This window comes from Choristoneura fumiferana, chromosome 3 (genome assembly GCF_025370935.1).
Source record: "Choristoneura fumiferana chromosome 3, NRCan_CFum_1, whole genome shotgun sequence".
NCBI classification, from domain to species: domain Eukaryota; kingdom Metazoa; phylum Arthropoda; class Insecta; order Lepidoptera; family Tortricidae; genus Choristoneura; species Choristoneura fumiferana.
Genome location: NC_133474.1, coordinates 8,214,673 through 8,230,799, shown reverse-complemented (window position 1 = coordinate 8,230,799; position 16,127 = coordinate 8,214,673). Strand labels below are relative to the sequence as shown.

Sequence of the window (16,127 nt, the reverse complement as noted above, 5' to 3'; positions counted from 1 at the left end):
TTGTGCCGAAGATGCTGGCAGCATTTCCTCGTTGAATCGCTAGGCTAATTCTTTGAGCGAGGTAGCTGCCAGCTCTTTGGTCACCGGTGGCATCTATAAGCTTCTTCGAAATATCTATGAAGAGGCTTAGTGCTCCTGGGCCCCACGGACCAAGGGTCTCGACACCGAAAGGGACGAAATTATATTCGGCAGATTAAGTAATCACCTATAATGAATGTCATTAACTCCAGCTCTCTCTAAGTAGGTAGTTATATAGTATTTATACAAAATGCTAAGAAAACACTGTACGATAAGACAATTAAACCCACATCAAGGCCTGATCGCTAATTCGAAACAAAAAGAAAAAAATTACATACTTAAATTCGGAAAAAAAAATGGAGATAAAGTGTTCTTTCTTTTGTGACACAACCCCTTACAAAACATAATTTTTGATTTTGGACAATAAATATTTTTTTCACTTGTATCGTAATCTAAATGCCTTTAAACGAGCAATTCTCAATATATAATTTCGGGGATCTCTGAAATGGCTCCAACGATTTCGATGAAATTTTGTATTTTCGGGGATGACAAATCGATCTAAATTGGTCTTATCTCTGGGAAAACGCTTATTATCGAGTTTTATCCCGAGCAAAGCTCGGTCGCCCAGGTGCTTAGTAATCAGATCAATCAGTATAGCTTGATGTGGGTTAAATTGTCGTACAGGGCTTTCTTAAACACCTTGTTGTACCTACTATTTGCGTATTTTTGTGGTAAACGTATTCTCTCGATTTCGTAGTGTTAAACCGAGTCGTCAACGGGGTTCCTACAGTCGGGTCGCTGTAAGAGCTGTCACGCCGAATGGCCGCCGCCCGCGTCGAGATAACGTTATCAGCAATAGCCTTGCTGAGGATTCTGCGACGTGCCCTGTGTTCACACGCCTTTCTCTTTACACTAGTCCGTTGGTAGCGCACGTCCAACCGTCCACATCGGAGTATAATGTATATCATATCGCTATTATGGTTTTATCTTTTTTGACATAACCTCGGATCGCAGAGTATCGTTTGGCATAATTATCATAACGCTGAAACTCTCGCATAACCCCATTTGTATGAAACTCACATGGCAAAATCTTATTAGGTCTAACACTTTTTATGGAGTTAGTTGGGGTCGTACTTCTAATCTTATTTGATGGTACCAGCTCATTTCTTTGTCAGATCACAGTTCTAACCTAAGCTATTTTTCTTCGAGGAATTCGTGTGTGGAGTATTTCTTGCGAAAATTGTGCGATATTTTATACCAAGTAAATTTTATGCGAAGTAATTATTCTGCTTAAAAGGTTTATGCGGTACGTGTTATGCAAAGTGAATTTCGGGCAAACTAGATTATGCCAGATAAGGGGTACCCCGCTATTATGTAAACTGGCTCTACCTCTACATATTATTATGAAAACGTACACCAAATTATGCTAGATAGGAACGGTGAACACATAGGGCCATCGCTTCCCATGCATTAGGTATGCAACATTAAGATTTGAGGAACGTTTGTGCAGTGATGTGACAACTGCAATGCGTTGGACTGGTCCTCGCTTTGACTCTCGATCGTGACGTCATTCATTCTATTGCTTGAGCTATATTCATTCAGTAACATAAGGCATATCAGATTTTGGTCGAGTCTTTATTCGCCTACTGATAGTGCGGTTTTTTTTCTTTTATGACCTTATCGATTTTATGAAACATGACATTTTTAACTTTTGTTATAGGTAGAGTCATTCACGATGACGCGTGCCGTGATTCTTATTACAAAGTCATTAATGCCTAATTTTGTCAAAATCACGCGTCTTCTAAGGTATCCATACTAATATTATAAATGCGAAAGTGTGTTTGTATGTTTGTCCGCCTTTCACGCCGTAAGTGAGCGACGGATCGACGTGATTTTTGGCATAGAGATAGTTTATGGGCCCGAGACATTTTATCCCGGAAAAATGCAGTTCCACAGGGAACAGCGCGCGATAACCGAATACCACGCGGGCGGAGCCGCGGGCAAAAGCTAGTAGCCAAATAAATCTAAAAAGCCAATGTAAAGTAACGTATGATTATTGGCGGGTGAGGGTGGGTGCTATTTGTTTTTTGACATTTGTTTTTAAAATTGTCTTAAATTGTAAACCATGTAGACAGAGACAGACGCATATGACATGAGTAAAAGTTTTTATCACATTCGTATTTATTACTACCTAATCGAAGTACCGCGTATACCGGCCACTCGTTTCTGCCGTGCCGCCTAGCAGTTTTACAGTCATGTTGCCATGACCGGCGTCGGTTTGTCGTCATAATTGTATTATGGGAATCGTACTGGCAGGATGCTTTCAATGCGCCCCCTCGTCGGAGTGTCATGCCCGCTGTCACTGAAACGAAAAGAGGTCGGCCGTTCTCTGCCATCCAGCCGCCGCCGCTATATCGAATATACCGCACCACACACACATACGCGCGCGCGGCCCACAGCCACACCCCGACACGTAACTCACGCGTGCTTGCTCCAAGTGATTCTCTCTAGCCCTGTGAATCTCTGTAACCTTCTAATTGGTTTCGTTTGCCAATTGTTCTTATTTATGCGCTATATATGTCTTAGGAAAGCTGCGTTGTTACCTAAACGTATCTCTAGCGTATGATAAGAAGATTTTTGTGAGCCAGTTGCCTCTTGCGATAACCGTTTGACAGCAAATATTAGGCATTTTAGTGAGTTGCAACAAAATCGCGATAGATTCTTTTCCCCATATAAAAAGTCAAGTGTACATAAAACAATAGGTACTATTGATATATTTTTATATAAATACCTGTATTTAGGTACTTCTCAGGGATATAGGTAAAAATGACTTAACGACTTGGAAACTACCAATGCTATTGCTATTGGAGTCGAGTTTTGACGTTTCATATGCCTCAGTGGAATGCACCTCCCGGTCATAGCACACCAGGCTTGCTTATGGGTGCAGTCGGAGGGGCTTCCCTTGGCCTCCCCCGCCCGCCCCGCGCAAGCGCCTACCACTCAGCCTAAATATATCTTGGAAATACCTTTACTTCCTTTGGTTAAGGTGTTTTTACCATTTGAAAGTTAGGAATAGGTATGTTGTTTTTACCTTCATTAACCTAAAATCTACCTCTAAATAAATGATCTCTTATGTTAGTGTAATTCACTAGTTAAATACAATGTGCATTAGCCAATATTGAGAGATGATAATTCAATTGTGGCTCTACATAAAGCAACGGTCGTTTTTCCTCCTCTAGCCATATATTAATTGGATTTAAAAGTGGCTCAAAAGTGACACTATCAATAGTTGTGTTGCGCCGGTATGCGAGCTGTCGTGACTTCATTGGTTGGCTAGCGTAGAGAGTTTAGCAACAGCGCCGTCACCTAATTGACTCCACTCTGCACCTTAATTAGTGTTTGTCTGCGATCGCTACAGCGGTCTGTATGAGCCACCATCTTATTATACGTTATATGGATAGCGCGAGGCCACGCACCACCTGACGCGAGAGCAGCTGGCGGCCGGCTGCCTGCGCTTGCGCACAAAACTTGTTTCCAGGCAGACGCTACAATATGGCGGACTAACAGAGAGCCAAAGATTTAACACTTTCGTGTGACAGTAGATTCACTGTACATTATTGCGTCCCTAATTTGCAGCTACCTGCACACGCAGTGGCCGTGTCGTCATCACTATATAGAACAATGGCTACCCACTCTTCAGCCCTACAACCACAGCCGACCGTTTCTGAGAAGCGGCGACGCGAGTCTGCGCTCTTTGTTGTCGGCGGGCATTGTCGAGCGGTTGTCCTTTGCCGCGTCCATGATCGTATTTTTCCGCCGATGTTGCGAGCAAGCAACGCGCCTTCGCGTTGGAGTTGTTTACACGAGTTGCTAGAGTACATAATACGTGTACAGCTACATAGTTATATCGTACATATAGGCGTCTGGCGCGTAGGCAGCGACCGCCGTGAGCCCGCGGCGGCGTCGTCGCACGACCCTGATAATTTGCTGCGCTTATGTTACTTCAACGGCTTCTTGCGACATGTTGCGGCCGCTTTCCTGGGTTTCTACTCCCTATGCTACTTAGTACTCGATTATGTAGGCGAGTAACACATATAATGATGCGCGTTTCCTTTTTTTGCCGTGGTAGGTAACTTATTTCAGTTTTTCAGTAATGCGGCCGCACGCCTGTTGTTTTGAGGCGTGATAATTTATTTACTCTGCCTAAATTTGTTCATGTCACGACAACGTAAACCACGCCTCGTTCGGAGCGCAACGACGACAGTACCGGCGACAATGTCACACACGATATGATTTGATTATTTTGCCGGTTGCTAATTCGGGCCTTTTGAAATGCATTGAGAACTTGTAGAGACATCGAAATAACTGCAGCCTGCACCATCATCAATTCATCATCATCGTAAAAAAAACATTTGTGTCTTGTATTAATGCATCGATCCTTTAATTACATAATGCTATTAATTACCTATTCGGTGGGTATAGCGTTCGAAATCATGTTAATAATTTAATTGCAATACTGTGCTGTGTCAAGGTTTCGATGTCTCTTGTGTTTATCATGGCTATATAACGCCATTGCATTGTAGGTATAATACTGTATTATAAGCTATATGAGCTATAAGTAGGCTATGGGTGAGTTACCAATATGTACCGAGTTAATGAAAGACAGACGCCGATGTGTTGTTCCTTGTAGGCAGATAGGTACTTATGTATTAATATTGATTGTTGTTTGTTGGTCGCATCTCACTGACTCACGGTGAATAACTGGCTCATATGGCACAAACAAGTTAGAGTGACTGTTTGTGTTATAAAGCGGCTACGTCGCCGTCCGTGACACCTACACGAGCGCACAGCACCTCTGCTATCTGGTGGTTTGATAAGGCCGCATTATCAGCGGGGAACGGCGCGGGAGGCGGCTGCGGTCGGCTGTTGGTCGCACTCGGGCGGACGAGGGCAGAGTCGTCGGCTTGACACATGTTGCGGAACGTGCAGCGCGGGCGCGCGGGGCGGGACTAGGGACGGCTGGCGTCAGCGCACCGGCACGCACACAGCCGCGCCGGCGCAACACGACGTCCGCGCCCGCGCCCGCCGCCCGTCGCCCGTCGCCCGACGCCCGAGGAGCGTCACAACTGCGCCTTATCGCAGCCATCTTTAAACGAGCACAGAGCACGCTACCCGCGCTGCTCGGTACGAATTCCATTCTAGATCACGTTGTTAACGCGACGACCATCTGCCGCTGCACTCCTTCCATTGTGTTCCTGCAAGCGATCGCACCGTCACACCGACCGTTTGCTACTTCAAGGTTATGCTAATAATGTTAATGATTGTAAATGAGCAGTTGGACGAGCTGAGTGAAATGCTCGTTAACTGGTGTCGGTATATAGCCAACCTACGCATTCCTGATGCCTGCCATATTCCAAATAGATTCGGTTGCACATATGAGTTGACATCGATGACTCTATCAATTATTGTTTTAAATAGTTATAACCATTCTTTTGCGTCTATACCAGCGTTGGTACAATTCGAAGATTAACAGAGTTTTCATGTGTTATACCGTACACATTCGCAAAACGTTAACATACCAAGCCAAGAATACCTTGCGGTCGTTGTGAATGTTGTCATATCGAATAAAGTTCCTTTCGCTTGGGCTCGGCGTTCGCCTACGGCGTATACCTACATCTCGCACTAGGGTGTTCTTGCGGCGACCATCTGTATCGATCTCAGAGGGAGGCGTGGGTCGGCATCCCATCGCCTACGTTTCCATAACGGCGGCTGGAGCGTCGCTTTCGTAAAATCCAGGCTAGAGGCTGTCGGGCGGTGATAAAGGAAAACTGCCTACGTAGTCGGCCCCAGGCGGGATTGCTCGGCGTGGCGTGTTGTCGCGCAGTTATATATAGCCGTGTTGGTGAGCCGGTGAGACCGCACCCGCCGCGCCGCTCCGGCGACGACGTCCGATGAAAGGTCAATTGGCGCGCAAATTATTTGCGTCGCAAAATCCGCAGCGTCGCTGCACCATCGGCTAACAAACGCTCGCTGTTCGAACCACCGGCCTAATCATAACATTGCTTCAAATGGTTTGTATACTGTTGCGTGCCGACGTCACATGTGTTAATTTGGGCGTGAGTATCAAAAGAAACCACTCACGACTTATCAGTTGACGCAATGGTTATGAAGAATGACATTCGTAATACTTACTGTCGTTAGCAACTATCTTAGCTTGTTACTAGTAGTTATGCGAACTTAACCGTAACATCTGTTTTAGCGTTGCCAGTAAAACTCGGCATTAAACATAACTCTACATCAGTTTGGTTATAGTCGGGTAGAAGAGGTTGCCGTTCTTCGCAACGCAACTATGAGCAAATTAATTTTGAAAATTAAAACATTGTATTGTATTAATAAGTTGTTAGACTTCTTCAAACACGATTGATAATAATCTCACTTATGCCAGAAGGGCATTCGATTAGAATTATCTGTACCTACTGTTACGCTGAGATCAATAAGCAAGTGTATTGGAATAAACAGCTTAGCTACAGTTGCGTGAACATATGTACTCGACCAGTTAAGACACAAGTCGCTATATGTGACGTCAAATTGTTTCACATAAAATCATTGCATACGCGCCGTAAATACATGTCAGGTAAGAGTAGTACACATACATACAAACTTACTATTATGATGAAATATTGGGTAGTGGTAGAATTTATAGGCCGTGATGAGCATTGAGCATACACCCGTTGGCTGATACTATTGATCGCAGTTTGTAGGGAAATTCCTTGGTGCTGGCAAGAACGAGTTTTGAATGCAAGAAGTATTCAATTGGTGCGGAGGCCGCGGTGAGGTGAGCGCAGTACCATTACCACGGTATTTGCGAGCGTGGTTAGTCACGCGTGGAATGTCCACTAGCCCACGCCAGCGAGGACTCAGCCCGCAGGCCCAAGCGAACGACGCCACAGACGGCCACGATTGTTATTAATAATACGCCTCGCTTCACCTACCTACCTACCACTAAGCCTTATATGTGTACACTGGCGCACGTGTCCGATGCCCATCGTCGAGTTGGTCGTTGATAATGTCTTATGAAACACTGTTCTCGCGCTTAATATTAAAATGTGCGCGTAGCAAAACATTGACTTCGTATACTGGTATTGGCGATTAACATTGCATACGTTACCATTTACCCTGTCGACAATACAAACAATGATGTTGATGCCGCTGTAGAAATCTTGAAGCATACTTAAATAAAATATATATCACCAGAGTATCGCTGAGAATACCATACATTGCGGCTCTACATGGCGAAGCTTACGTCTCACCGTGTGCATCGTACGCCTTAAACCGCGTGCAATAATAAGTATTGCCTACTGATTATTTTTATTTGCATTATAATGACGCGAAGTGTCGGCGACAATAGGCCATACATATACAACTACACCTGGTCGACAAGGGTTCATTGCACCAAATTAAACGTTCGGCTTATAATGCAACAAAAAACAGAGGTATGCTGTTTAGATTAGGTAATACAAGTTTGCATTAAAGGTTAATTTTTATATTTGTAAGATACCACGCGGTCTTATTTACGGGAACATAGTACGTACTAAACAATTCGAGAATCGGCAATAGAGCAATGTTGTCGGTTGGTTGAAAGCAAAAGTTTTAGTATGCGCGTCCTCGATAGCTCGAAATGACTCGCTGCCTCGGGAATCGGACTCAAACGAAAGTGAATCGAAGTATTATGGTGTTTAGCATTTTAATTGTTGATATTTATTACGTCAGTTAAATACGAAGCAGTTAAATATTGAATGCGAACCGAATTACGCCAATGTATCAAATTTTACGGTAGCTACTAGCATTTACTAGTCACGAAGTAAAGTCGAATGTAAAGTCCAGTCTAGAGTAATAGCGGAGGGAGGGTGAGCTCTTAGAGGAAATATTTTAGATAGCGTTACGTGTAGTGATGTAGTAGTCTTCACCGAACCAGTTGTTATTTAGTTACTGCGGGCTGTTTTATTCATCTCTGTGTTTTAAATAGTATATTTAATGTGTATTTAACATATTTCGTACTACCTACTCGATTAAGTTTCGATAATGTTAGTCATTTCATTTATCATGAATCTACAATGTTGCATTTTTATGCAATAACGCACATTGCTGGTAGATTGCACTGTGAAATGTACGTACATAAATTTCATTTTATGTAATTTATTGAACCCTTAAGATAAATTATACACCATCTCAGGGCCTGAATGGAAACATTTCAGTGCGATGCGGTCGCTTAAATAAATGTCTACATACATGGCTACAGCCGCTCTGCCGGCGACACCGAGTTGCCGTCCACGCCATACCAAGTAAAAATAGACAGCTTGTTGAAACGTTAGTCGCCTCCATGTGGAGTGCGATTGCTACTGCGGCATAATATTATACCTTTCAAGTAGTTAGCTCATGTTGCTATATCTACCACGTGCAAGACGTTCATTGCAAACACGCGCCGGCTGCTTAGTAAACGCGCGATATTTTTACATCCATTGTGACAAATAAACAGTCGGACGTCACCCACGTCGGTCGGTGCTCGCATGCGAGCGCCCGCTTGGTAAATAGGTAGGTATCCACAGATAGAGGCCTCGGCCGTGGTAGGGCATCCCTGCATCCCCGGCCGCCGGCTGTGGCGCGCTATAAATACACAGCAGGTGTGGTGGGCGCGCGGGGGGCGCGGGCATCCGCCTCTGCAGAGCGCTCCAAACCGCTCGCAGCGGCCAACGGACCTTAGCGACGCCATATCGATTGCGAGGGCTCCCCCTGCGGCCCGCCGCCTCCATTGTGCTCGGCTGGGATGCCTTCTCCGGCCGCTTCCTGCCTCGGCCCTGAGTTGTCTGCGGCCCCCCGCGCCCCTGCCGCGTCAGGACACGTCCGACAGCTGCCGACAACTACATTTGTGCACCACGCGGCTTGCACCCGACCGACCGCTCTTTTATAACTCACAGCTCTCAATGCGTTCGACACTTGCAAAGTACTTAATGTTATCGACGAGATACTCTAGCCGTATGTAGGACTCCACGTGTAGGTTAATATTTGGATAGCTAAGCTAAGTGTTGTATTACCATCAACGTAACGAAACTTATACAATTCGATAACAATTAAATTGTAAAGCAGATTCTTTGTCCATCAGGGCTATTTTGCAATAATGCAAGTGCATTACACGACAATTGCTACAACTGTAACGTATGTCACAATCATAAGTAAATAAATCATGATGACTCAATATAGTATACTAACGAGCAAAAATACAGTTTCATGGTATGGGAGCTAACCATACAAAACGACACTATATTTTTGCTAGTCAGTGTAGTTCGGAAACAACCGGGAGCTATATATTTGACGTGTCATCTTGAAGCTCGATGATCCGCGCCGATGACATTGCTTAGCTACTTATTCATATTTCTAAAGACGAAAAACAAGAGATATACCTATCAGTAGCATAGGGTTTCATTCTTTCAAATATTAGTCATGCTTGTTGCATCAGTGACGACGCGTTAGAAATTTAGGCAACACGGTGGCCATGGAGATGGTAGGTACGGCATCACGTCAGTGCAGATACCTATAAATTATGTAGTGTAATCATTTGAATTAAATTTAAACTTAATTACATCATCAGTGTCCCTTCGAAGTTATTACGTATCTGCGGTATCCGTTTTTTAGGGTTCTGGAGCCAAAATGACAAAAACGGAACCCTTATAGTTTTGCCATGTCTGTCCGTCTGTCTGTCTGTCCGTCCGCGGCTTTGCTCAGGGACTATCAATGATAGAAAGCTGTAATTTTGCACGGATATATTTACAAAAAAAAGTTTAAAAAAAAATGTTTAGGGTAACTCCCATAGACGTAAAGTGGGGGTGTTTTTTTCTCTCATCCAACCCTATACTTAGGGGTATCGTTGGATTAGGGGTTTGCTTAGACGATTTGTCGATTGAGTGATTTGTATGCGAAATATTCAACTTTAAATTGCAAATTTTCATTAAAATCGAGCTTCCCCCTCCCCCCCTCCAATTCCTTAGAAAAATATTACTTAACTGTGATTGACCCCTATCTCACCTGATCTCTCTTAAGTGCAGATGAGGCCAAAGGTGTATCTCACTAGATCAGAAACTAGCCTATTCATTCTAGCCCGAAGAGCCCTGGATTGTATTTATCCTGAAAGACAGACGACGGGAGCGAATTCCATCCCTTAGCAGTTCGTATTATGAAAGATGAAGCAAACCGCTTCGTGCGAGCTAACGGAACACTAACCACATGAGGATGAAGACGCTGCCCCGACTGGAAGTCCGTTGACAAAATGGAGATCGAGGAATAAAATCATGTAATTCCTGCGCAAACTCACCAAAATACATCCGGTAAAAAACAGACAGACAGCAAATCTACGACGGTGTCCGTATAAGTTGCAAAAATTGACACACCTACTTTTACGAAGCGTGCAAGGTCGGGGTGATTATTAATGTTCGTTCGGACAACATTTTGCTTCGAAAATACCGACATCCTTACTAGTTTTTAACCGACTTCAAAAAAAGAAGGAGGTTATCAATTCGGTTGTTTTTTTTTTTTTTTTAATCAAAAGTTTTACTTTTTTAGTTCTGCTTCGCAAGAGAATAATAAGTGATGAAATTAAGTAACGGTTTAAATAAGTCTCGTTAAAAAGTTGTTTTTTTATTCAAGCTTTTTTTGCTGACTTTACTTTTTATTGACTGTGCTTGCATGGCTATCCAAACTAAAAAATTCAAGTCGATGTAGAGTTTTGCGAGAGACCTGCGATTAGATAGATTATTGTGTCGTCACTTGCGAACTTACATAAGCATAAACAAATTTCAGCTCTACCGGATACCAGAAAGGGGTTAAAAAATAAATCTTGAAATCCACAACTTACTTACAAAGATACATAAACATACGAACGTAGTTAAGTAAAAGCTGGTAAAAATCGCGAGGGCTTAAAACGCCAGTTCCATAAGTACTTAGGTACCTACCTATCTATATATATTATTTTAAACAATAGTAATTAACTTTTCCCTGGTATGCCCTTAACTGAATTTAAAAGAATAATGATCTTATACTGCATGACACTACGCAACGGCTTAAAAGCTAAGTATTTACCTAAACTAATCATCAATAGAACAGTCAATAGTAAAACAAAAACCATCACGCCTCGTTGAACTGGGTGTTATCTGTCATATTGTTTTGTCATTGTTTTTGTCTCAAACTATCATGGATATTTAAATAAGTAAGTATTATTGACCAAGTAACCTCATTCAGCAAAGTTAAGCCTAAACAATTAAACAAGGTTTAGTTTAACGACTCTTATGTATAATGGATTTGAGACCATACCGAGAAAACTCTTCTTAGGTAAAAGAGTATTGCGTTGTCTGTTTTAGAAACATAGCTTTTAACCTTAGAAAATAAAGATTTTGTCTTCTTTTGAGCTTAGTCCATCAATAGATCTTATTATCCTTTACTCTATCATTTATAGGTACACGTTAAATTCCATTTTCTCCTAATACAAGACAAGTGACTATCACAATGAACTAGGTAGAGAATTTTCATGTTAAAATTGGCCTTACGATTACTCGTGAGGCTAGAAGAGCAGAACATAACAAAACAACGTATAGTTTTTACTAATTTACCTAACAACTGCATCACACGTCACACGTAATGATCACATCTGTAACAGTGGCTTTATTTTTTTTAATCTAAAACTATTCCGTAGAGATAGCGTAGCAGTAATTATTACTTGCGTAGCACATGCGTAGCGCGTAGCCACGTAGCGTTGATTTGTGGTGCAATTAATAACAGGTACACTGGCGAACAAGAGTAACGGGTCTTTTTCCATGCAAGGTTCCTTAAAATGTGACCATTATTTTTGCTTGTCAATGTATTGTGGGAAATCAAAGTTTACAGCAATGTTTATCATTTGTTTGGTTGGCTCAAGTCAAGTATAGGTTGCGAGAGGAATTCCGCATGATGCAATTTTTTGGATCATGTGCTTGTTCTGTCTTACTAAATATTTATAGGTACTAGTATTAACGTGTGACATCCATAAGAACATAAATTTAAATTAACGATAGCTTTAACTATTGAGAACCGTTTTATTGAAAAAATATAACAATTATAGTTTCATTGTTTCATTTAAAAACGTGTGCAAATTTTACCGTTAAGTTTCAAATATTAAAATACTTAAATTGAGTATAGGTACTTATAATTACTGAAGTCCTTAAATTTTACGTGCAAGCAAATAATTATAACAACTTCAAACTCTTTATACCTAGGTATTCAACGAAAGAGATTTTAAAAAGCTTTACCACAAATTGGAATATTGCGGAAACCGGGACAAAAGCTAGTTTTTAGAAATAAATGTGAATTGCTTAAACAGTACACATACTTAGAAGTTGTATATTTTTCTCATTTTCGAATTCCGAGCGTGTTTTGTTACAACTAAGGTAAACGTACGAGTGCTCGTTGCTGTCCCAATAGTTGGCATCTTTAACCTTATGTTATTAGCAATAGAGATGACAGCAGGGTGTTGTCTATTGGGTATTAGTGTGTCGAGCAGTCGTACGTTTTCCTTACAATAACTTAAATATTATAATAGTACTCTTTATTTTCAATATTTTTAATAAAATGCCTCGCGTTACGATCGTCGCTTTTATGTAAACTAGGGATACTTTAGCAAGCGCGTGCCGTATCAGGATGATATATGTACCTACCGTATAGGTACTGTTAAGTTACTGTAGGTAAAGTAGGTACCTACATTTGAAATAAAATACGGTTCGTTCTTTTCTGTAGGTACTTAATAGGTACTAACACTTGATACGTATGTAGATAATAATCTCTTAAACTACATAAACGAGTCTGAAAGCTTTCTCTTCCACTGATAGTAGTCCATGAATCTATGATCAACATAGAGGTACCTACTTTTTATCTGGCGAAAGTGCAAAATTCCCGAGGGATAAAGATTAACTAGTGAGAAATAGTAAGTAATAAACAAATAATATTACATTTTAGATATACTATGTTATTTTATTTTATTTATTTATTGAGAAGAGAAACAAACGGTCGTATACAAGAATGTGTACAGAAATACTTATGATTAACATAAGACCTACAGTTTGATGTTATGTATAACTTGTTGCTTATGATTCCCATCTCATTAATGAAAGCTCACGTTTTCATACCATCCCTACTACCCATCTTTCTTTTGGCAGCGGCGGGGTAAACTAGCAATTCTTAACTAATATATCATAACGCGGCTTGCATCGCATGCATTGCTCTTCACTTTCTTCCGCGTCCTCATTGCTTATTTTTCAATGCAACGTAAAAACGTAATTGAAAGAGCTTGGAGCGCCAAGCGCGGTGCTCCTGATCTCATTAGGCCGGTTGTCGAGTGTTGCGTGTCCCCGCGGCTCCCCTAGCCGCTGCCGAGGAGGATGAAAAACATAAGAGCATCGCATCCGACCCTCCGCGCCCGTCCCGCGCCCACGCGCCCTCGGCCCGGCCGCCGGCGCCGGCCGCTCCGGCCGCCCGCAGCGACCGTGGCCGCCGCCGCCTCACCTCACTCTGTCGGCGACGCTCTCGCGCACCGCACACGTGCCGCTCCCGCTGCGCCGCGCGCCATCCGCGTCTCGACCGCCCCGCGCCGCGCTTTCTGGAACGTTTAACCGACACAGAATTGTTATGTTCCAGCGGACTATGCTACAGCAAATGTCCTCGCCGCCGAGCGCTCACGCCGGCGAGGTCGCTCCGCAGCCGCGACTCGAAGGCCGCGTGTGCGGCGACGCGTCTTCGGAGGCCTCCTCCGACGCCGCCGATGACTTCGAACTACCACAATGCAAGATAAGAAGGAACTATAATTGCACCAAGTGTACGTTTTACACACAGAATCCGCGAGTTTATTTAGTGCATTCGAGAGACGTTCATTACGAAAAAATCAAAATTTACGATTGCCCACATTGTGTTTACGCGTCGAGGCACCACCAAAAACTCATCAGACATATAAAGATGGTCCACGCGGCGCCGTCATCCGTGACTAAACCCGAGGCTGAAGTTCAAGTCACGACCAGCACAGCTGAGCCTGTGGAGCGCATAGAAGATATGTTCGAAGAAATCGAGGACACAGAGGATGTTCAGATGGACCTGGAGGATAGCATAGAAGAGTGTCCGGACCGCTCCGCAGATATGGAAATTGAGGTCGATAGAGCTGATACCGAAGAAGTCTCTACAGAAATGCCAAAGGACAAGGCAAAATTTTTCTCCTGCACAAAATGCAACTACGTCACCCACATCCGCGCAAGGTTCACGAAGCATGTTAAATACCATTCGATGCCAATGATAAAATGTACGATGTGCGACTTCCGCACACCCTACAAGTGGAATTTGGATCGCCACATGAAGAATCACGGAGGAAGTGGGAGCTTTCATTGTTCCATGTGCAACTTCACTGCAGACATCAAGCAGAGTCTGACAGTGCACGAGATGAATCACCACACGCCGCCGGTGGGGCAATCGGTGGCGAGTCGCCGTCGCAACCGGGTGGGTGCCAGCGACATCGTGCTCGCCGACGCCGCCGCCGCGCTCGCTGGCGTCGCCAAGGAGGAGGAGGGGAGCGGCGACTCGCGCTCCTCGCACGCCTCGGTGAGTGTCCCCGCGCGAGGGGCCGCGCCCGGCGGTGACGTCACGCGGTTGTCGCCGCTGCTATCGCGGCTGCCGCTGATGGCGATCGCTCAGCTCCTCTCGACCCCTCGCGCGCTCTTGCATCACGCTTTCATATACCTACATGTCGTTTTCGTATCGCTCTTTTCATGTGTGTTCTGTTCTCCGTTTAATAGAAAATGCATGCCTGTTAATAGGATATTACTGATAAGGTGCTGCTACTATTCATAAATGCCGACTTTTCAAAGTTTTTGTACACACTTATTCTAAAAAGGTAGTCATTTCTAAAATCAACTCTTTTAAAACTACTGCTAGGTACTACTACTACCTTATAGGCTCTTTAGCACAATAATTAAAGTTTATCGCAAATGTGTCCGTCGTAATTTTCTTTAGAGTAAAGTTTTTTTACCGAAGTGCGCACTTGTGTTCCGGGAAGGTCATTAGTCCAAGCAGGGATTTAAACCCGAGTAGGTATAGCTTTGGCTTCCGCGACTTTGCTGCGGGGGATCTAGGTAGGTACTTGCGTGATAACGTTTTACGTGATAGATAAAATACGTTGGTAGGTACCTATAGGAATTATTATGATCAACTAACTCAACTGATATTGATTAATCAAAAAAATATTTACACGTTCCGGTTTACAATTAATTACTTAGGTGCATGTAGTTAATAAATAAACACCTACTTTACCTGCAGATAGGTAAGTAACTGAAAAAAAATCGAATGGGTTTAGAAATTGGAATCTTACAGGATAATAAGGCTTCTTTAAGTTTCGCCTATGATAATGACAAATAGTTCGTAACTGTTCTTAAATTATTTATTCAAGCTCAGATCTCTCAATTGCCGACAGAATACATGGTAATTACCTATTTAACATATTTTAAAATATGGTACAAAACGATTTTAATGCTATTCGAAGATAACCTACTCCGCCATAATCAAAATATCCATTTTTTAAAGCCTCTAGGTCCTTCATAAGGTACCTAATAAATCTATCTTCATAACTAGCCACGAAACTCTTACTAGGTATACACTAGTACTTTTTGTATTGAAATGCGTATCTCAAGATCTGAAGTTGATTAGGTGTTACTTAATTAGTTATCATCAGTTTTTGTTCAGCGAGACGGCTGAAGATTATACGTAGGTAACTACATATAGACCTCGACAAAGTCCGCCCTCTCCGTAGCCTCAAGGTCGACCGTCGTCCAACTACTGCCACAGTAGACTCAGTACAGAATCTCCAAAGAGCGCTCCGATCCGAACTTACATTACAACTCGTCCAAGCACACCCGACCCGCTCTCATGGCTCAGTCCGGGCAAAACGAGAATTTATCTATCTACATATAATGCATAAGGATAGCACACGCTTGTGCGAGCATACTCGTAATATGCTATAATATTATTATTCGATTCGTTTTCAGATTGCTTAC

General features: G+C 42.9%; 1 protein-coding gene across 2 annotated transcripts in view; it reads left to right on the top strand.

The window, feature by feature from the left end:
• LOC141426475 (uncharacterized) overlaps positions 1-16,127 on the top strand; it is a 38,476-nt gene that overhangs the window by 14,908 nt on the left and 7,441 nt on the right. For both annotated transcript variants that reach the window (XM_074085403.1, XM_074085402.1), the window contains one exon: positions 13,732-14,679. In XM_074085403.1, the coding sequence (XP_073941504.1) occupies positions 13,738-14,679 (942 nt within the window). In that variant the 5' untranslated portion in view covers positions 13,732-13,737. The remainder of the gene's footprint in view (positions 1-13,731; positions 14,680-16,127) is intronic.